The 26,764-nt window shown below is 42.6% G+C and overlaps 1 protein-coding gene across 2 annotated transcripts in view; it reads left to right on the top strand.

Annotated features, from left to right (window-relative positions):
* Window positions 1-20,538, top strand: part of LOC134969443 (cadherin-8) — a 572,329-nt gene extending 551,791 nt beyond the window's left edge. For both annotated transcript variants that reach the window (XM_063945395.1, XM_063945396.1), the window contains 2 exons: window positions 13,302-13,553; window positions 18,499-20,538. In XM_063945395.1, coding sequence (XP_063801465.1) covers window positions 13,302-13,553; window positions 18,499-18,992 — 746 coding nt within the window. In that variant the 3' untranslated portion in view covers window positions 18,993-20,538. The remainder of the gene's footprint in view (window positions 1-13,301; window positions 13,554-18,498) is intronic.
* Window positions 20,539-26,764: the final 6,226 nt, after the last annotated feature.

The following is a 26,764-nucleotide window of genomic DNA, read 5'->3' as shown; positions in this document are numbered from 1 at the left end:
GTGTGGACCTATTGCTTGTTGACCTAGAAAGGTAGATACTGTATTTCCTGTCTATAAGAAAGTGTGACAGGTAGATATCAGTTTATCGACCAAAAGTATTATTAACAAAAGTATCATACTGCATCCATTTAATCAAAATGCATTTTAAACCGTGTCTGCAGCTGAGTTTAAAGATTCAAATGCAGCAACTATTATATTCATATTCCAGCTTTGAAATGAGCAATCATTTACTGTATTAGACAGGAATGCAATAGATGCTGACATGTGTGTATGTGTTTCATTATACCGTATGCATTTAATTGTATTTTTTTCCCCAGCAAAATTCCCTCAGGCTCTTTCCACTGATAGTAATACCTGCCGTTAAGTTGCTCGAACAGTGTTTTGAAAATACGTTATTATTGTAATAGCTTTATATGGCTTTTAATGTCTTTTTCATCAGCACAGGGATTTGACAAGTTCTTAGTTTAAATCAATACAAAAAGACATTATGACTGTTATAAATAAGGTCATTTAAACAACAAAACAACACACACCGTATATATAACTTTAAGCATTCGCACCGGTTTGATTTCATGTGAGCATACAATATATTCATTTCACTAAATTTTTCATACTTTAATGGTTGTCATTCTAATCTTAAACAGCAGAACTGAGAAACAACATGGTCAAAAATGTAAAAAATATCATTATTAAGCCCTACATTTTCTTACTTTTTACCCACCCCACTTACAATTTCTTTTTTTTTTTACATTTTTGTGTTTAAGCCTAATTTATAAATTAAGAAAAATTATGTCATTAACATGACATTGGCACTTTGATTTTGTGTGCTTGTACACTTTGGGCCTAATTCTGAGTTGATCGCAGCAGCAAATTTGTTAGCAGTAGGGCAAAACCATGGGGGTAATTCCAAGTTGATCGCAGCAGGAAATTTTTTAGCATTTGGGCAAATTTTTTAGCATTTGGGCATTTTTTAGCATTTGCACTGCAGGGGGGCAGATATAACCATTGCAGAGAGAGTTAGATTTGGGTGGGTTATTTTGTTTCTGTGCAGGGTGAATACTGGCTGCTTTATTTTTACACTGCAATTTAGATTGCAGATTGAGCACACCACACCCAAATCTTACTCTCTCTGCACATGTTATATCTGCCTACCCTGCAGGGCAACTGCTAAAAAATTTCCTGCTGCGATCAACTTGGAATTACCCCCCATGTGCACTGCAGGGGAGGCAGATATAACATGTGTAGAGAGAGTTAGATTTGGGTGTGGTGTATTCAAACTGAAATCTAAATTGCAGTGTAAAAATAAAGCAGCAGGTATTTACCCTGCACAGAAACGAAATAACCCACCCAAATCTAACTCTCTCTGCAAATGTTATATCTGCTCCCCCTGCAGTGTACATGGTTTTGCCCAATTGCTAACAAACTTGCTGCTGCGATCAACTCAGAATTACCCCCTTTATTCTGTCTTGTCTACCAGGGAAAGATTAGGAGAGGAGGGAGACCATTAGCAGTGTCTGTGCAGGTCCCCTTCTCTCTGGAGTGGCTGCAGCACTGTAGATTTAGCTTTGTGCCAGAGTCTATTGTGCATTTCAGGTCTCTGGGAACATGGCCCCTTTTCTTCCTTCCCAGGACGTCTGTACCGTGCATACTCAAATCCCCAGGCAAATGGCCGCTGTGCCATTTTCTTGGTTATTTCTGTCTGCAGCACCAACCACAACAGGACTCCAGAAGGGTAAGTATAATAAAATGGGTGCAGTGTTGGTCTCCCCTGGGCTCAGGGGACCGTGTGAACCGCACATCTTGCACCCATTATATATACACCAGTGTTGTCTACATAAAAATTATTTTACCTTCTAGAAGGTCCATAATGCAAAATATGCAAAGTATAGGATCACTCCCTATTAGTTACATAGAATATGATGGCAGACAGGAACCACTTGGCCCATTTAGTCTGATCCCTTTTTAACCTTATAATAGCATCAAACCCTATTTGATCCTTATTTCTTTTTTAAAATATTTTTATGTCTATTCCAAGCATGTTTAAAATCTACTCATATTAGCCTCTCCCACCTCTGATAGACCTATTCCACTTGTCCGCTACTCTTTCTGTGAAGTCAGTTTGTTTTTCAAATGTCCTCAGAACCTGTCTCCTTCCAGTTTCAGCGCATGTCCTCTTGTTTGAATGCTTCTCTTCCTTTGAAGAATGTTTCCCTCCTGTACCTTAACACTACAGTGCACCAACAAAAGGCAGGACTATTTGCAGTAAAAAAGACTCTGTAGCTATCCGCTCACCCACCAGTGCCACACAAAAATGTAACCACCTAACCCTCTCTAACCCTTGAATCTTAATTGAAGATGTAATTCCAGAGCTGTTTGCAAAACGTATCTTCTATATTTTCACACTGCACATGAGCTAGAACCAATAGTATGGAAGTTTATGCAAAGCAAAGGAGTAAGCATTTAGAGCAGAAGTTCTCAAATGCGGTCCTTAAGGCACCCCAATGGTCCAGTTTTTACATTTATCCATGCTTGGCAACAGGTGACTTATTAGTACCTCAGTCAATTTGATTTAAGCATCTGTGCTGAGCCATAGACATACTTAAAACCTGGACCGTTGGGGTGTCTTTAGGATCGCGTTTGAGAACCTCTGATTTAGACCACATCTCCACCTAGAACTGAATTATGTAGTGGGGTTTTAACTAGTGATGAGTGGGTTCGGTTCCTCGGGATCCGAACCCCCCCGAACTTCATCCATTTTACACGGTTCCGAGGAAGCTTCGGATCTTCCCGCCTTGCTTGGTTAACCCGAGCGCGCCCGAACGTCATCATCCCGCTGTCGGATTCTCGCGAGATTCGTATTCTATATAAGGAGCCACACGTCGCAGCCATTTTCACTCGTGCTTTGGAGATGATAGCGAGAGAACGTGGCTGCGTTCTCTCAGTTTCTGTGTTCAGTGTGCTGCAAATATCTGTGCTCAGTGTGCTGCAAATATCTGTGCTCAGTGTGCTGAAAATATCTGTGCTCAGTGTGCTGAAAATATCTACGTTCTCTGCCTGAAAAACGCTCCATATCTGTGCTGCATTGTAGTATATAGTAGGAGGACAGTGCAGAATTTTGCTGTGACCACCAGTATATATATAGCAGTACGGTACAGTAGTCCACTGCTCTACCTCTGTGTCGTCAAGTATACTATGCATCCATACCTATGCTGCATTTTAGTTGTGCGAAGTATATAGTAGGAGGACAGTGCAGAATTTTGCTGACCACCAGTATATATATAGCAGTACGGTACAGTAGTCCACTGCTCTACCTCTGTGTCATCAAGTATACTATGTATCCATACCTGTGCTGCATTTTAGTTGTGCGCAGTATATAGTAGGAGGGAACAGTGTTGAATTTTGCTGACCACCGGTATATATATATAGCAGTACGGTACAGTAGTCCACTGCTCTACCTCTGTGTCGTCAAGTATACTATGCATCCATACCTGTGCTGCATTTTAGTTGTGCGCAGTATATATTAGGAGGACAGTGCAGAATTTTGCTGACCACCAGTATATATATAGCAGTACGGTACAGTAGTCCACTGCTCTACCTCTGTGTCGTCAAGTATACTATGCATCCATACCTGTGCTGCATTCTAGTTGTGCATAGTATATAGTAGGAGGACAGTGCAGAATTTTGCTGACCACCAGTATATATACGTACGGTACTGTAGTCCACTGCTCTACCTCTGTGTCATCAAGTATACTACAAAAGTTCAGTAAAATGACCCAAAAATCTAAATTAAAAGCATCTGATGAGAAGCGTAAACTTGCCAATATGCCATTTACGACACGGAGTGGTAAGGAACGGATGAGGCCCTGGCCTATGTTCATGGCTAGTGGCTCAGAATCACATGAGGATGGAAGCACTCATCCTCTAGCTAGAAAACTGCAGTGCCACTCCTAGATGGGCCAGGTGTTTGTGTCGGCCACTTGGGTCGCTTAGCTTAGCCATCCAGCGACCTTGGTGCACCTCTTTTTTTCTTTGCATCATGTGCTGTTTGTGGACTATTTTTTAAATCTGCCATCCTGTCTGACACTGCAGTGCCACTCCTAGATGGGCCAGGTGTTTGTGTCGGCCACTTGGGTCGCTTAGCTTAGTCACACAGCTACCTCGTTGCACCTCTTTTTTTCTTTGCATCATGTGCCGTTTGGGGACTTTTTTTAAACCTGCCATCCTGTCTGACACTGCAGTGCCACTCCTAGATGGGCCAGGTGTTTGTGTCGGCCACTTGGGTCGCTTAGCATAGTCACACAGCTACCTCATTGCACCTCTTTTTTTCTTTGCATCATGTGCTGTTTATGGACTATTTTTTAAATCTGCCATCCTGTCTGACACTACAGTGCTACTCCTAGATGGGCCAGGTGTTTGTGTCGGCCACTTGGGTCGCTTAGCTTAGTCACACAGCTACCTCATTGTACCTCTTTTTTTCTTTGCATCATGTGCTGTTTGGGGACTATTTTTTTAAATTTGCCATCCTGTCTGACACTGCAGTGCCACTCCTAGATGGGCCAGGTGTTTGTGTCGGCCACTTGGGTCACTTAGCTTAGCCATCCAGCGACCTTGGTGCAAATTTTAGGACTAAAAATAATATTGTGAGGTGTGAGGTGTTCAGAATAGACTGGAAATGAGTGGAAATTATGGTTATTGAGGTTAATAATACTATGGGATCAAATTGACCCCCCAATTCTATAATTGAAGCTGTTTTTGAGGGTTTTTTGTAAAAAAAACACCCAAATCCGACAAAAAATTTTCAGGGAGGTTTTGCCAAAACGCGTCCGAATCTAAAACACGGCCGCGGAACCGAATCCAAAACCAAAACACAAAACCCGAAAAATTTCCGGTGCACATCACTAGTTTTAACTGGGCTAAATTCTGGTAGGGTTTGTCAACGGAATTGTAGGTTATGCTGAGTTGGATGGAAGTGTGAATCTACTTATTTGGAGGTTGTAACAAAACCAGTTGAATATTTATTTTTGATACCCATGTCCCCATAGTATGTTACTGCTCACCATATTAGTAATACTGTATAAGCAATTGTGTTACATTATCTGTACTATAAGTGAGGTACTCGTGTTAGCCCTAGTTTTCTATTTTTTACCTATGCCAATGGAACAGGTCTGTGTACACCAATAATTAGATTCTCAGGTCATACAGACCAGGCTATTATGTAAAAGAAGCAATCTTCCACAGGGGGCACTCAAAGATTGTTTGATATAAAGTACCATTGTCACTTCTGTTTACTCCTTATTGTCCAACAGCGAGCTATTCCAGACACCAAGGAGTCAGACCCAGCATGTTGTCACCTGACAGATGACACTTGGGGGATGTAGTGGGGGCTGGATATTGCAAAAACCCTACCAATCTAAACCTTTTACAGGTTGAGCATCCCTTATCCAAAATTCAAAATCCCTGATTTTTAGGTTGCATACTGAGATAATGACATATATATATATATATATATATATATATGTGTGTGTGTTTATATATATATATATATATACACACTGCTCAAAAAAATAAAGGGAACACTTAAACAACACACTGTAACTCCAAGTCAATCACACTTCTGTGAAATCAAATAGCCCACTTAGGAAGCAACACTGATTGACAATCAATTTCACATGCTGTTGTGCAAATGGAATAGACAACAAGTGGGAATTATAGGCAATTAGCAAGACACCCCCAATAAAGGAGTTGTTCTGCAGTTGGTGACCACAGACCACTTCTCAGCTCCTATGCTATCTGGCTGATGTTTCGGTCACTTTTGAAAGCTGGCGGTGCTTTCACTCTAGTGGTAGCATGAGATGGAGTCTACAACCCACACAAGTGGCTCAGGTAGTGCAGCTCATCCAGGATGGCACATCAATGCGAGCTGTGGCAAGTAGGTTTGCTGTGTCTGTCAGCGTAGTGTCCAGAGCATGGAGGCGCTACCAGGAGACAGGCCAGTACATCAGGAGATGTGGAGGAGGCCGTAGGAGGGCAACAACCCAGCAGCAGGACCGCTACCTCCGCCTTTGTGCAAGGAGGAACAGGAGGAGCACTGCCAGAGCCCTGCAAAATGACCTCCAGCAAGCCACAAATGTGCATGTGTCTACTCAAATGATCAGAAACAGACTCCATGAGGGTGGTATGAGGGCCCGACGTCCACAGGTGGGGGTTGTGCTTACAGCCGAACACCGTGCAGGATGTTTGGAATTTGCCAGAGAACACCAAGATTGGCAAATTCGCCACTGGCGCCCTGTGCTCTTCACAGATGAAAGCAGGTTCTTACTGAGCACATGTGACAGACATGACAGAGTCTGGAGACACCAAGGAGAACTTTCTGCTGCCTGCAACATCCTCCAGCATGACCGGTTTAACAGTGGGTCAGTAATGGTGTGGGGTGGCATTTCTTTGGGGGGCCGCACAGCCCTCCATGTGCTTGCCAGAGGTAGCCTGACTGCCATTAAGTACTGAGATGAGACCCTCAGACCCCTTGTGAGACCATATGCTGGTGCGGTTGGCCCTGGGTTCCTCCTAATGCAAGACAATGCTAGACCTCATGTGGCTGGAGTGTGTCAGCAGTTCCTGCAAGACGAAGGCATTGATGCTATGGACTGGCCCGCCCGTTCCCCAGACCTGAATCCAATTGAGCAAATCTGGGACATCATGTCTCGCTCCATCCACCAAGGCCACGTTGCACCACAGACTGTCCAGTAGTTGGCGAATGCTTTAGACCAGGTCTGGGAGGAGATCCCTCAGGAGACCATCCACCACCTCATCAGGTGCATGCCCAGGCATTGTACGGAGGTCATACAGGCACGTGGAGGCCACACACACTACTGAGCCTCATTTTGACTTGTTTTAAGGACATTACATCAAAGTTGGATCAGCCTGTAGTGTGTTTTTCCACTTGATAATTTTTGTGTGATTTTGTTGTCAGCACATTCAACTATGTAAAGCAAAAAGTATTTAATAAGAATATTTCATTCATTCAGATCTAGGATGTGTTATTTTAGTGTTCCCTTTATTTTTTTGAGCATTGTATATATATATATATATATATATATATATATATATATATATAAATTGTATATAAATTTATATTATGTATATAATATATATGTCATTATCTCAGTAGGGGGTTCAAAAATTGGGGATTTTCAATTCTGGATAAGGGATACTCAACCTATATAACTCCTCTGGGTAGGGCATTCCCATTGGGTGGTGGTAATAGAAGTATAGTAAAGGTGGGCTACTGTGAGGGCTATAAAGAGTCACTGACGTTAAGATAATAGGTGTGCTGAGCTATTTATCACCCATTCTGTTTAATAAACCACCATTGGTTCTCATCTATCACCATGAATGAGTGATCTGAAACCCAATATCTTCACACTGGTGTTCAATTTGTCCTAAGTGTCTGCAAATGAACACTAACAATGACAGTCAAACAATGGTCGTACAACCCGGACCAGAAATATGTGTGTGAGCAGTGCTGCCACACAGATGCAGGGCCCTGTAGGCAGCACTGTGACTGCCCTATGGCACCTTCATTTGGCTGGTAGGGTGTCTTGAATTGCAGCCTAGCATCAGTATAACTGCTGAAGAGTTGCCCAGAGCATCCAAATGATACTTTGGACACTCACCGTGGAGCCTCTGGAGCCACTCAGAGGACACTCCAGGCAGTTCTTTTCTTCCTGGTAACCGGTGGACCGTCCTATCCAGTGTTTTGTTGGGACATTAAATGTTATGGGGCAGGGGCAACACTACAGTATGTGGCCAGTGCCATGTGGGTATGACTACTTCCGTGTGGAGGTGGCCAGTGCCATATGGGCAAGTACAACCCCTACTCTATTATCCCCAATGTCTCCCTAAAGATGTAAAAGTCTAAAAATTGCATTAGTGTGTGAGGAGAATAAAACGACTATTTTAGTACTTATGATTTATGGTCAACCGTGTGGCCAGCTGGTGGCTGTTCATCACTGTGCTGTCCTGATGATGGTCCTATTTTTATATGTAGGCCTGGAGATGTAGCTCTATCCGCCCATTGTTAATCTGGACCTGAGTGCTAAACTGATAAAAATTTTGAGTGGTTTTGTTTAGTAACTATATAATAATTGTCAAGTGGAACTCTGAGTACTGTTACTAAACACATTGACAGTTAATATTCTAACATTCAGTATGTCACCTCCGAGGTTACAGTGAAAGGTTTAAAATGTACTTAATATTGCAACTGGACGACTGTATATCAATTTAATGATATTACATTCTTCTTGTGTATTGTTGAGAAGCCAGCAACATAACCTTTACTACATTACCATGAACCATCTCAATTTGAAATTTTATTAGAAATGTTTTTACATTCTCATTAAAAAAGCTCCAGGCTGTACGATAATTCTCTATGTCTGAGGCTGATAGCACCAAAGCTGAATGACATTACTGAGGCAACAATAGAGTGTCTTAAAAACATATGAAGATCACATTTTCACCCTTTTCTTGGCAATTTTATTATACAGTTTCACAGTGGTAATTTGCAACTGTCTCCTAAACACATTTGAATGAGCCATTTTGTGAGTTTAAAGTGCTACTTCTTAATTCACTAGGAACTAGTAACCTTACAGGATCCCATTATGAGGTATCCAGTGGAGGCAGCAATATTGTACGGGGTTAAGTAGGGTGAGACAATATTCAAATGTAATTTAATGCTCAATTAGGAACTGATGCCATCATTGATACAGGCGGATGCTGGGACAGCATCGGATACAAATGGACGATGTTTTCAGTTCGCCCATGCTTCATGATGATTAACGATCTGAGACACAGATCCAAATTGCACACATAACCATGCACTTTTGCTGTACGTTCCTGGGTGGTCAGTGGCTACTTCTAAAGAGGCAGTTGCACTAACACGACAGCTACTGTATGTCCAGTTTGGGATTTTGCGTCTTCATAGGGCTGGTGCAACCATAATTGCCACATTTTAAGTCCATGGTAGAAGCCCAGAGAGGAGTCACCAGGCCTGGCCCCTAAAATGCAGTGATTCGTGAGTCCACAGGGTGGGGGCAATGCTAAATTATGTGAATGCGTCTTATTAAGCCCCACCCCAAAGTGGCGCCACAATTATCTGTAAAATCTCCTTATCCTGCCTGCTCAAAGGAGATCTGGACACTCTTTTGTGGGTGCGTGGGACTGGCCGAAAAATGGGGAGCCTTCTGCAACTAGCAGGAGATTAGGCAAGTATTGGTGCGACTGATTGTGCTTCTCTATGTGCAGAATGGTGGATTAGTACCCAAGCCGTTGGGTGTCTCATTAAGAGACCTTCAGCTACAGCATTAATTAAAAGATACAGTCCAGGCTGTAATTGCATTCACCTCTGATCTAGCCCCAAAGTGCACGAGCTGCTGTTTGCTAGTGAATTGATATGATTTACATAAACATCACTTCAGCCCACGAACTGTCTGTCCAAATTGTGTGTAGGTGACAGAGGATCTTTAAGCAGTGCAGAGACATTTTGTGACTCATCATATACTGGAGTACCAGAGCATAGCGTCCTGTGTATTGTGTGCTGCAGGCTCTGACATGCCTTATTCCACCCTCTCCTGTACATCTTTCCAAAATACATACAGACAGAAAATAAGAAACACATAGTTTGTTCCTAAAGACAAACAATGACATAAATACAGGACATCACTCATCAATCATCACTTATAGACTGTTTCAACCCGCCGAAATATACTGGGCCCGATTACCAGACATTTGAGATTAGCATGATCTGCCTATATAACACAGTATATTTCAGCATGATCTGCCTATATAACACAGTATATTTCAGTGATGACAGCAGATGGACTTAGCAACAGTAAAGGAGGGTACACACGGAAAGATCTGTGCTTAAATTCTAAGCAATCTGACTAGATTGCTTAGAAGTTAGGCACGGATCTCACCGTGTGTACGCCCCACAGTGATAGCGATGCGTGGCCCCGTGCCTCGCTATCGCTGGTACTAGATTGGCCTGCATCTAGCAGGTTGCTCATTTCACCACTGGGTGTGCTGAGCAGGGGAGAGATGTGTGCTGAGCTGTCTGTGACAGATCCCTCACCAAACATCTCTCCCCGTGTGTACGGGGCTAAAGGGTCAGAACAAAGCATCACCTTGCTCCATAGCAAAATTTGGGATTGGGCCCAGTCATGCCGTTCTAGCCTCACAGGTCTCTCATGAGAGCAGAGCCTCTAATAGGTGGACCAGACCGGCGCATGTTCAGTGGGGAGTGGGCCCTGCAGCAGCATCACTGGTAACAGTATGTAGCAGCATCACTGGTAACAGTATGTAGCAGCATCACTGATAACAGCATATTGCAGCATCACTGGTAACAGTATGTAGCAGCATCACTGGTAACAGTATGTAGCAGCATCACTGATAACAGCATATTGCAGCATCACTGGTAACAGTATGTAGTAGCATCACTGGTAAAAGTATGTTGCAACATCATTGATAACAGTATGTAGCAGCATCACTGGTAACAGTATGTAGCAGCATAACTGGTAAAAGTATGTTGCAGCATCATTGATAACAGTATGTAGCAGCATCACTGGTAACAGTATGTAGCAGCATCACTGGTAAAAGTATGTTGCAGCATCATTGATAACAGTATGTAGCAGCATCACTGGTAACAGTATGTAGCAGCATAACTGGTAAAAGTATGTTGCAGCATCATTGATAACAGTATGTAGCAGCATCACTGGTAACAGTATGTAGCAGCATCACTGGTAACAGTATGTTGCAGCATCATTGATAACAGCACATAGCGTCACTGGTAAAGTATGTAGCATCATCATTGGTAACAGTATGTAGCAGCATCACTGGTAACAGTAATTAGCAGCATCACTGATAACAGTATAATTGTATATGCTAGTTATCACTGGTAAAAGTACTGTATGTAGCAGCCTCACTGGTAACAGTATGTTGCAACATCATTGATAACAGTATGTAGCAGCATCACTGGTAACAGTATGTAGCAGCATCACTGGTAACAGTAAGTAGCAGCATCACTGGTAACAGTATGTAGCAGCATCACTGTTAACAGTAAGTAGCAGCATCACTGGTAACAGTATATAGCAGCATCACTGATAACAGTATGTAGCAGCATTACTGTTAACAGTAAGTAGCAGCATCACTGGTAAGAGTATATAGCAGCATCACTGGTAACAGTATGTAGCAGCATTACTGGTAACAGTATGTAGCAGCATCACTGGTAACAGCATGTAGCAGCATCACTGGTAACAGTAAATAGCAGCATCACTGGTAACAGTATGTAGCAGCATCACTGATAACAGTATGTAGCAGCATCACTGGTAACAGTATGTAGCAGCATCCCTAGTAACAGTATGTAGCAGCATCACTGGTAACAGTATGTATCGGCATCCCTAGTAACAGTATGTAGCAGCATCACTGGTAACAGTATGTAGCAGCATCACTGGTAACAGTATGTAGCAGCATCACTGGTAACAGTATATAGCCAAGAGTGCAGCACTAACGATCTAGGGGAGCTGATCTGACCCTCTTGGGAATGTGCATTGGATCGAAAACACATCCAAATTGCCCGATTTCACCCAATATATTGGCCCGAATGCCTGAAATTGGATGAAATCGGCATTATCATGTATGGGGCCCTTTACAGTTTACATTTGGTATCTTGCATGATGTCATCCAGAGTGGTGGGATGGCAAGGCCGGAACTTGGTTCTATGCCACCTGTGCCAACTCTACCCCCTAAGCCCATGATATCATGACACCATACCTATGGGGTGGCTCTAGGCTGAAGAGAACTGCACAGAGCATCCAAAGAATGACACAGGCATCTCTACAAACTGCAGAGTTCCCTTGGACACTACGATTGGCTCTGCATTAGTATCATTGGCTACAGAGTGCCATTCCTGACACCCTGAAAGCCACATGAAGGTACCATGGAGCAGCCACTTTGTCACCCCCATGGCCTTGCACCCTGTGTGATGATAGTGCTCACACACCCCTAGTTACAGTCATGTGGGCGCAGCGAAGGTGGCATGATGACATAGCTAGAGTACATTTATGGCATATTTATGCAAACAGGGCTCATGCAGACCTGTAGAAACACACATACTGTATACTCCTGAAAGGAGGAGTTTCTTTTTTACCTGCTAGAGATCAGGTGCAAATAAACACTGATAATAATGGGGGTCATTCCGAGTTGTTCGCTCGTTGCCGATTTTCGCTATACTGCGATTAGTCGCTTACTGCGCATGCGCAAGGTTCGCATAGCGCATGCGCTTAGTTATTTTACACAAAAGTTAGGTATTTTACTCACGGCGTAACAAAGTTTTTTCATCGTTCTGCTGATCGGTGAGTGATTGACAGGAAGTGGGTGTTTCTGGGCGGAAACTGACCGTTTTCTGGGAGTGTGCGGAAAAACGCAGGCGTTTCAGGGAAAAATGCGGGAGTGGCTGGAGAAACGGGGGGGAGTGTCTGGCCGAACGCTGGGTGTGTTTGTGACGTCAAACCAGGAACGAAACTGACTGAACTGATCGCAATGTAGGAGTTAGTCTGGAGCTACTCAGAAACTGCTAAGAATTTTCTATTCGCAATTCTGCTAATCTTTCGTTTGCAATTCTGCTATGCTGAGATACACTCCCAGAGGGCGGCGGCTTAGCGTGTGCAATGCTGCTAAAAGCAGCTAGCGAGCGAACAACTCGGAATGAGGGCCAATGTCTTGTCATAAACCAGCCACATACTGTATGCCGCCAATAAAGAGGAATAGACATCACGAGATGGGATCAGCATTATATGGGTGAAAATGCCCATTATTCCATACAAAGGATCTTGACTGAAGAATTAACACTGTACATCCAATAATATAATCTGAATGGGAGAATCCTAAAGGGCTTAGACATGTGATCAGCGTGTAAGACAACTTTGTTTGTGTTACGTTTTAGGCATGTTAGTTAAATCTCTGAGGAGTCCTAGCGCTACCAGTGTGCTTAAAGAACCAGCAGTAATCATGGATTCATAAATGTTCCCCAGAATGAAGATTTGGGTATTGCTCTGTGCTTATCTATGCACTCAGGGTTAGCTGGCAATGAACAAACAAATTATCCATAAATGCAACTCACACCTGTGAATACGAGACTTGATTTCCCTTTATAAACAATAACTATCTCTCCTATTGTCGTTAAAATGTATTTTTGTGCATTTATTTATTACTGCATAATTGTCTTGTTGTTTTTTTCTTCCTTTTCCTAGATAATTCCCTCAGTATCTTGGCTCGGCACAATGGATTTAACCGCTTGAAGCAAGAAGTATACCTCCTACCAATCATAATAAGTGACAGCGGTAACCCTCCAATGAGCAGCACCAGTACCCTTACTATACGGGTCTGTGGTTGTAGTAGTGATGGCATAGTGCAGTCATGTAACGCTGAAGCATATGTTCTGCCAATTGGACTCAGCATGGGAGCACTGATAGCCATTTTGGCATGTATTGTTCTGCTTCTAGGTACGTAATGTTCTTATTGCATGCCGAAAGCACTGCCACACGGAATATATGTTTTCACATATCTTTATTATTGACAGGAGAAAATAAAAATAATAAAATTCCTCCAAGAACTTTAAAGAGTTAGTATGACAGTAACATTGTCTTCAGGAATAAATTAATATTATCTTTAGTTAACTGTGACCCTCAAAGGCTGCAGTCTTTGGGAAGTGACAGAAGGGGCCCAAACAGCACATCATCGAGGTATTGGGGCAATTCCCCATTCTGCTGATGCCTGCCTCAGTGGATTGGGGAAATTCAAATTATTGGAAATCCTCAATTCGCTGATTCCAACCGAAAAATGATCGGGATCGACGAGTCTAGGATTTTTGTCAATTCTGTTTTTTAGCAATTCCTTGAGGGATCGCCGATCATCGATGTTGAATCAGCAGAATGGGGAATCAGGCCATAAATGTATGGCACACATAAGTTGTAGGTGCTGGGTACAAATAAATGTTATTCATCTGTATTAGAAAGAAAGAAAGGAAAAAAAAAAGACCCATTTATAGGAAAGTTACAGACTTAACCAACACAGGTAATGCATACCACGAAACTGTCCCAGTTTTTGGATAAACTCTCCTAATATGAGCACTCTGTCCTATCCATCACATTCGGTACTGCTTGTCCAGATCTGCCTTGCAGTTGAAGAGTACAATTTGGCCTATCCGCCAACCAATCTGATGATTGTAAATAAGTACACACTTAGCAATTGTCTGTCTGATATGTTGTGCCCGACCTCATAACTGGGCAGGCATTTAAATGTGCCCACCCAGTTAAGATGTCAGTCACTGGCTGTTCCTGCAACAAGTATCAGGGCGGTCGCAGGAGTCTATTTAGAAAGGAGGTGACCATCTGAAGCCTCCATCCAGGCCCCCTCCTCTGTATCTGGCAGAGAAGTTGACTCAAGCACTATGGATACTTGGAAACTCTGTCACAGAGTATAGTGCATATTCCAGGTGATATACTGCACGTGAGCGAAAAACTGGGAAAATGGCTGTCATTTTCCAGTGATTTTTGCAGTGCTGCTGCCACCGATGTGGATCGCCGGAGGGATAAGTATTGAAAAAAATAGTGCATGGTGTCCGGTGTGGGCCACCGCACACACTGCACCCATTATAGATACTCTACTGGGCGGTCAGCGGACCGCATGCACACACAGCCATATGCCCCGATATATCGCCCATCGAGCTGACACAATGGCCCTCAGTCCGAGTTGTTCGCTCGCAAGCTGCTTTTAGCAGCATTGCACACGCTAAGCCGCCGCCTACTGGGAGTGAATCTTAGCTTATCAAAATTGCAAACGAAAGATTCGCAATATTGCGAAAAGACTTCTCTGTGCAGTTTCTGAGTAGCTCGAGACTTACTCTTCCAGTGCGATCAGTTCAGTGCTTGTCGTTCCTGGTTTGACGTCACAAACACACCCAGCGTTCGCCCAGACACTCCTCCATTTCTCCAGCCACTCCCGCGTTTTTCCCAGAAACGGTAGCGTTTTTTCACACACTCCCATAAAACGTCCAGTTTCCGCCCAGAAACACCCACTTCCTGTCAATCACATTACGATCACCAGAACGAAGAAAAAACCTCGTAATGCCGTGAGTAAAATACCAATCTTCATAGCAAATTTACTTGACGCAGTCGCAGTGCGAACATTGCGCATGCGCAATTAGCGGAAAATCGCTGCGATGCGAATAAAATTACTGAGCGAACAACTCGGAATGACCACCAATATGTCTTTGAACGACATCATTCAAACATATCGGGGGTACACCCACCATCGGGCTCACAATATGTTAGCTGTTTGCTTGAAAGGCTGATATATATTGCTCAGTGTGTACCTACTTCAATGTGGTATCCATGGGTTAACAGTTGTTAGGCATGGACTTATCATGCAAGTACAGTAAATGGTCTTACAATTAAAAAGGTCAGGGCAGTAAAATCTAAGTGGCTAGTTGAATCTGCTCCTTAGAGAACAGACCTTTTCTCTTTCTAACACTATATCCTGGTCTACACTGCAACTTCTCTCTTAAGAATGATGCCTCATGCATGGCCAACTATAGCTCCACATTCTTATCTGAGCTTTATGAGCTCTGGGTTGGCCAAACACCCTTTAAATGATGGTGGGAACATCTAAAACTCCTGAATATGAATGCGTAGAAGCTATTGTGGCATCACCTATCTTGCAGTTGTCACACTGTGTACAACAGAACCTGTCTATTCAACAGTACAAATAAGCCACTCCTATAGGAAATGGATTTCCCGGTAATACCATTTGCATAATATCCCTCTCTGTAGCAATTCACATGCTGACCAGAGCCACTTACTCTTCACTGAGAAGCTCAAACAAGAATGGGCCTGATGAAGAGTTTGTAGCATATCCTCGTATGGGTTAGGTTCGGGAGATTGGAAGTCAGGAAGCCAGTGGTCGAAATACCAATCTGGCATCCTGATTGTTATATTCCCGACAGGCTAACTCTAATCTTTCCCCTGCAGCCTAACCGTAAGCCTCCCCTACAGCCTAACACTCCCCCCCGCAGCCTAACTCTAACCCTACCCCCGCAGCTTAACCATAACCCCCCCACACACACACACACACACACACACACACACACACACACACACACACACACTGCCTGACCCTAGCCTCCCCCAGATACTTGCATTCAGGATTCCGGCATTGGCATTTTTACAGACGTCGGGATTTTGGTGCCGGTTTCCGGACCACTAGCTTCTCATGCGTCGAGATGCCAACTACATCCCCCTCTTACATGTTACATTGCTGCAGAACTTAGCATGGCATTTGTATATGTGCTGCATACAGTTATGTGTATACATAAATATGCCTGTTTTCAGATAGATATTTTGAATTAAGGATAGAGCTACAGAGCTAATGCAAGTATCTACTTATGATGATTATAGGCATCAGCTCAGACATGCAGACCGGGGCAGTTAACTTGCAGGGATGCATACTTGCAAGCTAAATATATTTATTTGCATACTATATTCACAGATAGTGTAGCTTGGAAATTGCCCTAATCCTAGATATTGTTTCAGTGAGCAGGGACTGTCCCTATGGGGTCAGGAGTTAAAGGGGGCCCAGCAGTGGGTCTCTGGGTCACTCTCCTGATACCTCTACTAAGCTAGAGCAGGGGTCTTCATTAAGCATGTAAAGAGTGTAGCTTAGAAATGTCCCTATTCCTAGCCAGTGTTTCAGTGAGCAGGTACTGCCCCTGTGGGGCCAAGTATTAAGGGGGACCCAACAATAGGTCTCCGGGTCACTCTCTAGATACCACTGGTAAGCTAGAGCAGGGGTCTTTACTGAGCATGCAGTGGTTCAATGGTGCATGCTGAGAACTCTCCTCTTGTGAGACCAATGTGTGCAATAGAACTTACAATAGAACTCTCACTATATCATAGATTATCCTCTGTAAGCTGAGCTGCTATATGAGACAGGAAATAAGCCAGGTCAAAACATTTTCCTATTTTTAACTGTATTTCCTTGACTGTTTGTTTTATCGAGGCAGCAATAGAACAGAATGCATATGACAGGTATTTCCTTCAGCAAAAATGTGCTTGTTTATCTTGTTGCCCGATATTACTTATAGGGCAAAACAACTAAATATATAACTTTTATTTGAAAACAAAAGAGCTGATTTTTCTTCTTAAAAGTGTTGAAATTTATTGAAATGATCTATTTAAAAAACATAGGTCTGCAAGATGAGAGCGTCATTCTAAGCTCCCAATATCTCTCATCTATTGTACATAGAAATATACAATAGAGGAAAGATGTTGGGAGCTTTGAATTATGCTTCTCTGAATCCGGCATTTGTACAGAAGTTTATTGTAGGTGGACCCCATGCTGGGGGAACGTAAGAGCATAAAAGAGCATAAAACTTTTAAGCAGCCTCACACTGTTTAATGAAAACCAACCAATGAATTAAAATAATGTAGACAAAAATGGAACATACTTGATATATTCCCTGCTACTATATTATCAAAGTAAGCCACTCTGGGGTGGCGCCACAAAACGCTAACTTCTAGAAACAAATCTAAAACAGTTTTATTTAGTCAGATAATTATTTTATTTAAAGATGATGTAAAGCAAAACCGTATTCACATTGCAACATCTTTGGATCTACTGTAATGGGGATCATTTGGAGGTAAAGTAACATGTGTATTATGGAAAAGAGGAATTAAAATGCATATGTTGAATATGAAGGTGTGTCCAGTTTGAGCAGAGTAGCATTTGTACCAGGCCTACCACATACATACAAGTGTGTATGCTTAAGCCACAGGATAGCATAGAGAAAACAGGGAGATATCAGAAAGTGGATGTAGACAAAAAGACGACAATTACATTTATGATGTTTACATTGTTAAAATCTCAACAAGTAACATATCAGCTTTCTCAGAATGGCCACAGGTGCAATTTTGACATTCAGAATGTCGACATTAAGGTTAGGCTGTGGGTGAGTGAGTGAGTTAGGGCTAGGCTGCGGGGGGAAGTTAGGGTTAGGTTGCAAGGGGAATAAGGGTTAGGCACTAGAGGGAGGGTTAGGAACTAGGGTTAGGGAGAAATACCAGAAAGTGGGAGGATCGGAGCTCTGACCTGGAAGTAATGGTCACATGACTGCCAGGACCCGGAAGACACCGCTGGAGCTGCTGCAGCTGTCACGTGAAGGTAAGTCACCGCTGGGCCACCAAGCTGAAATGTTGACATTCTAAAATGGCAATTTTTTTTATCACTGACTTCATGTTAACAATCAGCATTTACATTCTCATGTCAACGTTATGAAAGGGTTTGATATATTCAATCTAACTGTGCAAGTAATTTGTAGTAGAAATAAACAGGACAACACAGTATAAGTACTTCATCATTATTGTTTGGCTCACAATATATTTTTTTCCTCAGTGATTGTTGTGCTCTTTGTCACCCTCCGAAGACACAAAAATGAGCCACTAATAATAAAGGATGACGAAGATGTTCGTGAAAATATAATACGCTATGATGATGAAGGGGGGGGAGAAGAAGATACAGAGGCATTTGATATTGCAACTCTGCAAAATCCTGATGGAATTAATGGATACTTACCTCGTAAGGATATCAAGCCTGATTTCCAGTTTATGCCCAGACAAGGTCATACATCTACTCCTAATGGCGTTGACGTGGATGAATTTATTAATGTAAGGCTGCATGAGGCTGACAATGATCCCACTGCACCTCCTTATGACTCAATCCAGATTTATGGTTATGAAGGACGAGGATCAGTGGCTGGTTCTCTAAGTTCCTTGGAGTCTTCAACATCAGACTCAGATCAAAATTTTGACTACCTCAATGATTGGGGTCCTCGTTTTAAAAGACTTGGAGAACTTTACTCAGTTGGAGAAAGTGACAGAGAAACTTGACAATGAATCAACACTTTTGCATCCTGGACTTTACAAATCTGTAATATTTTAGGGTCATTGTTAGTCAAGACTAATATGGCCAACATGTTTTAGAGACAATTTAGCACCAGTCATCTATAAGAAAAAATCAAGTACATTGTAATGTTGAACCAAAAATTGTGTACGTTAGGGGGTCAGTCTTGTGGAGTAAAGTTTGTGAAGTATCTAGAAGTCAAGTCATTGGATGTTCAATATTCACTTGGACCACCATGAAGAGTGGAGTTTTGGCATCTGGGATGTCTGGAAAACAGAGCACTTACAAAAAGTTTGAACTTCAGGCAAGTGGATTGTTGCTCTGTGATAATGTCTTCTACCAATAAAGTCTACTGCAACATTTTGAAAAAAAATAAAAAAGGAACTAACCACTTTTTACAAAAGCAATATTTGGTCTTCTGATGAATTTTGATAACTTACTAATTCCCAACTGACTTCCACTGTGCGATGACTATACATTGTACATATTTGGTGGTCAACAAGCCACCAACTACACATCGTCCTTACATGTTTTTGAGCCTTAAAAGATTCTCATGTCCTATCACTAATGAAAAAATTATAAAGTTCAACTATGGTGTTTAGGTGAACGGACATCTCCCCACAAGAGGTAATTTAATAAGGCTTGCTTTTCCTGAGCCTTACTGCCAAGAATTTGCAAGCACCTCTAAATAAATTTGAATAAAGAAGAAATAATTAAATATACATATATATATATATATATATATATGTAATTGCTGTATGTTGTTTCAAACCTTATTTATTTGTTAATTTCTCAAACTGCTATTTTATTGCCTTTATTTTGTTTCATGTCTTTATTTATGGAAGAAAGAAATATGTTTAAAAAAATATATGTAATCTATATCAATTAATTGATCATTTATTTTTTTGTACGCACATATTAAATGTTAAAATTCATATACACTTTAAAATTGTATGCGGCTTTTACCACCGCAAGAGGTAATTTAATAAAGGGGGAATGTATATTTGCAGTAGTTGAATTTTAATGGAAGGCTGATAGGAGAAAAACTTTTTTTCCGAAGGACTTTGTCAGTTTTTATATTTTGTTCAAAATTACAGTATGATATATGGTGTTTTTTATTACAAGCACAAACATCTGGAAGTAAACAGGTTCATGTGAATATTTAAACTTTAGAATTTTAGAGTTTTACACATTACACTGTACAGTGACAGAAATCGCGCTTGTAGTTATCCAGTGTTCTAGAGCAAAAATCAGTGTATATATAATTTTAGTGCTTTTGTCAGCATTTCTTTCTATGATATTTGGTAGTTATGCACAGGGATTCTTGCACATAAAATCTGGCAGCACCAGCGGCTGCACTCATAATAAAATTGCAATTATAAGTAGAAATTGTATTATAAATTGAAGTATCACATGCAGAACATTTTAATTTTATACTTTGCTCTGAGGCTATATTATCATTTGTTTATTTACTTCATGTATTGAAAAATTCCTGTATTGTTTACTACATGGTGAAATATATTTTTATAAATATCTTTTTGGTCTCTTTTCCTTGTAGATTGGAAGTGTTAAAAATGGATGTTGTGTGATTTTTCTAAATGACAAAATTGTGTAAACAGTGATTTGGGTTCCAGTAATTTCAATGAATTTCAGGAAAATTGTTTTTTTTAATAACAATTATGCATCTGATGTACTGTATGTGTAACACATTTTAATTGAATATCTTTTAAAGATCTAAATATTTTGACGCTATTATCTAATATTTGTTTCAACCAGCTCGCACTTCTGAAAGGCAAAAACATTATTCTGTATGTTGAAGTAATTAAGATATGTATTCATCTTTGCTTCCTATGTTCTATTAGGATAGAAGATCAGCAACATTTAGCTCACTAAGGGGGGTATTCAGTTACCCACAATCATTGATCGTAGGTAATTGTGTCAGCGGGGGCAATTCAATTAGCCCCGATAAACTGGCATGAGACGTGGCTTATCAGGGATTTTGTTTCACCTGCCTGAGGCAGGAAAAGCAAATTCCCCATGGGGCTGTTTCTGCTGAAAACACACAGGTTTCACTGAACCTGTGTATTTTTAGGTAAATTGGATTTTTTTTCGGGTGACCTAATTGGATACGTCTAAAAAAAAAAAAGCGAACAAACATTAGGAAAAATCTGTTTTTTGCTCTGAATACTTATTTGCAGGTAATTGAATACCCCCCTAGGCCTAAATGTATTAAGCCTAAAATAGTGATATAGTGGAGAGTGATAAAGAGTGTAGAGATGAGCGCCTGAAATTTTTCGGGTTTTGTGTTTTGGTTTTGGGTTCGGTTCCGCGGCCGTGTTTTGGGTTCGACCGCGTTTTGGCAAAACCTCACCGAATTTTTTTTGTCGGATTCGGGTGTGTTTTGGATTCGGGTGTTTTTTTCAAAAAACCCTAAAAAACAGCTTAAATCATAGAATTTGGGGGTAATTTTGATCCCAAAGTATTATTAACCTCAAAAAACATAATTTACACTCATTTTCAGCCTATTCTGAACACATCACACCTCACAATATTATTTTTAGTCCTAAAATTTGCACCGAGGTCGCTGTGTGAGTAAGATAAGCGACCCTAGTGGCCGACACAAACACCGGGCCCATCTAGGAGTGGCACTGCAGTGTCACGCAGGATGTCCCTTCCAAAAAACCCTCCCCAAACAGCACATGACGCAAAGAAAAAAAGAGGCGCAATGAGGTAGCTGACTGTGTGAGAAAGATATGCGACACTAGTGGCCGACACAAACACCGGGCCCATCTAGGAGTGGCACTGCAGTGTCACGCAGGATGTCCCTTCCAAAAAACCCTCCCCAATCAGCACATGATGCAAAGAAAAAGAAAAGAAAAAAGAGGTGCAAGATGGAATTATCCTTGGGCCCTCCCACCCACCCTTATGTTGTATAAACAAAACAGGACATGCACACTTTAACCAACCCATCATTTCAGTGACAGGGTCTGCCACACGACTGTGACTGATATGACGGGTTGGTTTGGACCCCCCCCAAAAAAGAAGCAATTAATCTCTCCTTGCACAAACTGGCTCTACAGAGGCAAGATGTCCACCTCATCTTCACCCTCCGATATATCACCGTGTACATCCCCCTCCTCACAGATTATCAATTCGTCCCCACTGGAATCCACCATCTCAGCTCCCTGTGTACTTTGTGGAGGCAATTGCTGCTGGTCAATGTCTCCGCGGAGGAATTGATTATAATTCATTTTAATGAACATCATCTTCTCCACATTTTCTGGATGTAACCTCGTACGCCGATTGCTGACAAGGTGAGCGGCGGCACTAAACACTCTTTCGGAGTACACACTTGTGGGAGGGCAACTTAGGTAGAATAAAGCCAGTTTGTGCAAGGGCCTCCAAATTGCCTCTTTTTCCTGCCAGTATAAGTACGGACTGTGTGACGTGCCTACTTGGATGCGGTCACTCATATAATCCTCCACCATTCTATCAATGTTGAGAGAATCATATGCAGTGACAGTAGACGACATGTCCGTAATCGTTGTCAGGTCCTTCAGTCCGGACCAGATGTCAGCATCAGCAGTCGCTCCAGACTGCCCTGCATCACCGCCAGCGGGTGGGCTCGGAATTCTGAGCCTTTTCCTCGCACCCCCAGTTGCGGGAGAATGTGAAGGAGGAGATGTTGACAGGTCGCGTTCCGCTTGACTTGACAATTTTGTCACCAGCAGGTCTTTCAACCCCAGCAGACCTGTGTCTGCCGGAAAGAGAGATCCAAGGTAGGCTTTAAATCTAGGATCGAGCACGGTGGCCAAAATGTAGTGCTCTGATTTCAACAGATTGACCACCCGTGAATCCTTGTTAAGCGAATTAAGGGCTGCATCCACAAGTCCCACATGCCTAGCGGAATCGCTCCGTGTTAGCTCCTTCTTCAATGCCTCCAGCTTCTTCTGCAAAAGCCTGATGAGGGGAATGACCTGACTCAGGCTGGCAGTGTCTGAACTGACTTCACGTGTGGCAAGTTCAAAGGGCATCAGAACCTTGCACAACGTTGAAATCATTCTCCACTGCACTTGAGACAGGTGCATTCCATCTCCTATATCGTGCTCAATTGTATAGGCTTGAATGGCCTTTTGCTGCTCCTCCAACCTCTGAAGCATATAGAGGGTTGAATTCCACCTCGTTACCACTTCTTGCTTCAGATGATGGCAGGGCAGGTTCAGTAGTTTTTGGTGGTGCTCCAGTCTTCTGTACGTGGTGCCTGTACGCCGAAAGTGTCCCGCAATTTTTCTGGCCACCGACAGCATCTCTTGCACGCCCCTGTCATTTTTTAAAAAATTCTGCACCACCAAATTCAAGGTATGTGCAAAACATGGGACGTGCTGGAATTTGCCCATATTTAATGCACACACAATATTGCTGGCGTTGTCCGATGCCACAAATCCACAGGAGAGTCCAATTGGGGTAAGCCATTCCGCGATGATCTTCCTCAGTTGCCGTAAGAGGTTTTCAGCTGTGTGCGTATTCTGGAAAGCGGTGATACAAAGCGTAGCCTGCCTAGGAAAGAGTTGGCGTTTGCGAGATGCTGCTACTGGTGCCGCCGCTGCTGTTCTTGCGGCGGGAGTCCATACATCTACCCAGTGGGCTGTCACAGTCATATAGTCCTGACCCTGCCCTGCTCCACTTGTCCACATGTCCGTGGTTAAGTGGACATTGGGTACAACTGCATTTTTTAGGACACTGGTGAGTCTTTTTCTGACGTCCGTGTACATTCTCGGTATCGCCTGCCTAGAGAAGTGGAACCTAGATGGTATTTGGTAACGGGGGCACACTGCCTCAATAAATTGTCTAGTTCCCTGTGAACTAACGGCGGATACCGGACGCACGTCTAACACCAACATAGTTGTCAAGGACTCAGTTATCCGCTTTGCAGTAGGATGACTGCTGTGATATTTCATCTTCCTCGCAAAGGACTGTTGAACAGTCAATTGCTTACTGGAAGTAGTACAAGTGGGCTTACGACTTCCCCTCTGGGATGACCATCGACTCCCAGCGGCAACAACAGCAGCGCCAGCAGCAGTAGGCGTTACACGCAAGGATGCATCGGAGGAATCACAGGCAGGAGAGGACTCGTCAGACTTGCCAGTGACATGGCCTGCAGGACTATTGGCATTCCTGGGGAAGGAGGAAATTGACACTGAGGGAGTTGGTGGGGTGGTTTGCGTGAGCTTGGTTACAAGAGGAAGGGATTTACTGGTCAGTGGACTGCTTCCGCTGTCACCCAAAGTTTTTGAACTTGTCACTGACTTATTATGAATGCGCTGCAGGTGACGTATAAGGGAGGATGTTCCGAGGTGGTTAACGTCCTTACCCCTACTTATTACAGCTTGACAAAGGGAACACACGGCTTGACACCTGTTGTCCGCATTTCTGGTGAAATACCTCCACACCGAAGAGCTGATTTTTTTGGTATTTTCACCTGGCATGTCAACGGCCATATTCCTCCCACGGACAACAGGTGTCTCCCCGGGTGCCTGACTTAAACAAACCACCTCACCATCAGAATCCTCCTGGTCAATTTCCTCCCCAGCGCCAGCAACACCCATATCCTCCTCATCCTGGTGTACTTCAACACTGACATCTTCAATCTGACTATCAGGAACTGGACTGCGGGTGCTCCTTCCAGCACTTGCAGGGGGCATGCAAATAGTGGAAGGCGCATGCTCTTCACGTCCAGTGTTGGGAAGGTCAGGCATCGCAAACGACACAATTGGACTCTCCTTGTGGATTTGGGATTTCAAAGAACGCACAGTTCTTTGCGGTGCTTTTGCCAGCTTGAGTCTTTTCAGTTTTCTAGCGAGAGGCTGAGTGCTTCCATCCTCATGTGAAGCTGAACCACTAGCCATGAACATAGGCCAGGGCCTCAGCCGTTCCTTGCCACTCCGTGTGGTAAATGGCATATTGGCAAGTTTACGCTTCTCCTCCGACAATTTTATTTTAGGTTTTGGAGTCCTTTTTTTTCTGATATTTGGTGTTTTGGATTTGACATGCTCTGTACTATGACATTGGGCATCGGCCTTGGCAGACGACGTTGCTGGCATTTCATCGTCTCGGCCATGACTAGTGGCAGCAGCTTCAGCACGAGGTGGAAGTGGATCTTGATCTTTCCCTAATTTTGGAACCTCAACTTTTTTGTTCTCCATATTTTATAGGCAGAACTAAAAGGCACCTCAGGTAAACAATGGAGATGGATGGATTGGATACTAGTATACAATTATGGACGGACTGCCACGGTTAGGTGGTATAAAAAAAACCACGGTTAGGTGGTATATATTATAATAATAATACAATTATGGATGGACGGACTGCCTGCCGACTGCCGACACAGAGGTAGCCACAGCCGTGAACTACCGCACTGTACACTGGTTGATAAAGAGATAGTAGTATACTCGTAACAACTAGTATGACACTATGACGACGGTATAAAGAAAGAAAAAAAAATACCACAGTTAGGTGGTATATATTATAATAATAATACAATTATGGATGGACGGACTGCCTGCCGACTGCCGACACAGAGGTAGCCACAGCCGTGAACTACCGCACTGTACACTGGTTGATAAAGAGATAGTAGTATACTCGTAACAACTAGTATGACACTATGACGACGGTATAAAGAATGAAAAAAAAACCACGGTTAGGTGGTATATATTATAATAATAATACAATTATGGATGGACGGACTGCCTGCCGAGTGCCGACACAGAGGTAGCCACAGCCGTGAACTACCGCACTGTACACTGGTTGATAAAGAGATAGTAGTATACTCGTAACAACTAGTATGACACTATGACGACGGTATAAAGAAAGAAAAAAAAATACCACGGTTAGGTGGTATATATTATAATAATAATACAATTATGGATGGACGGACTGCCTGCCGACTGCCGACACAGAGGTAGCCACAGCCGTGAACTACCGCACTGTACACTGGTTGATAAAGAGATAGTAGTATACTCGTAACAACTAGTATGACACTATGACGACGGTATAAAGAAAGAAAAAAAAATACCACAGTTAGGTGGTATATATTATAATAATAATACAATTATGGATGGACGGACTGCCTGCCGACTGCCGACACAGAGGTAGCCACAGCCGTGAACTACCGCACTGTACACTGGTTGATAAAGAGATAGTAGTATACTCGTAACAACTAGTATGACACTATGACGACGGTATAAAGAATGAAAAAAAAAACCACGGTTAGGTGGTATATATTATAATAATAATACAATTATGGATGGACGGACTGCCTGCCGACTGCCGACACAGAGGTAGCCACAGCCGTGAACTACCGCACTGTACACTGGTTGATAAAGAGATAGTAGTATACTCGTAACAACTAGTATGACACTATGACGACGGTATAAAGAAAGAAAAAAAAATACCACAGTTAGGTGGTATATATTATAATAATAATACAATTATGGATGGACGGACTGCCTGCCGACTGCCGACACAGAGGTAGCCACAGCCGTGAACTACCGCACTGTACACTGGTTGATAAAGAGATAGTAGTATACTCGTAACAACTAGTATGACACTATGACGACGGTATAAAGAAAGAAAAAAAAATACCACAGTTAGGTGGTATATATTATAATAATAATACAATTATGGATGGACGGACTGCCTGCCGAGTGCCGACACAGAGGTAGCCACAGCCGTGAACTACCGCACTGTACACTGGTTGATA

The sequence above is a fragment of the Pseudophryne corroboree genome, chromosome 11 (genome assembly GCF_028390025.1).
Source record: "Pseudophryne corroboree isolate aPseCor3 chromosome 11, aPseCor3.hap2, whole genome shotgun sequence".
Classification (NCBI taxonomy): Eukaryota; Metazoa; Chordata; class Amphibia; order Anura; family Myobatrachidae; genus Pseudophryne; species Pseudophryne corroboree.
Note: the sequence above shows the minus strand (reverse complement) of the source record. Positions and strands in the feature narration are given on the sequence as shown.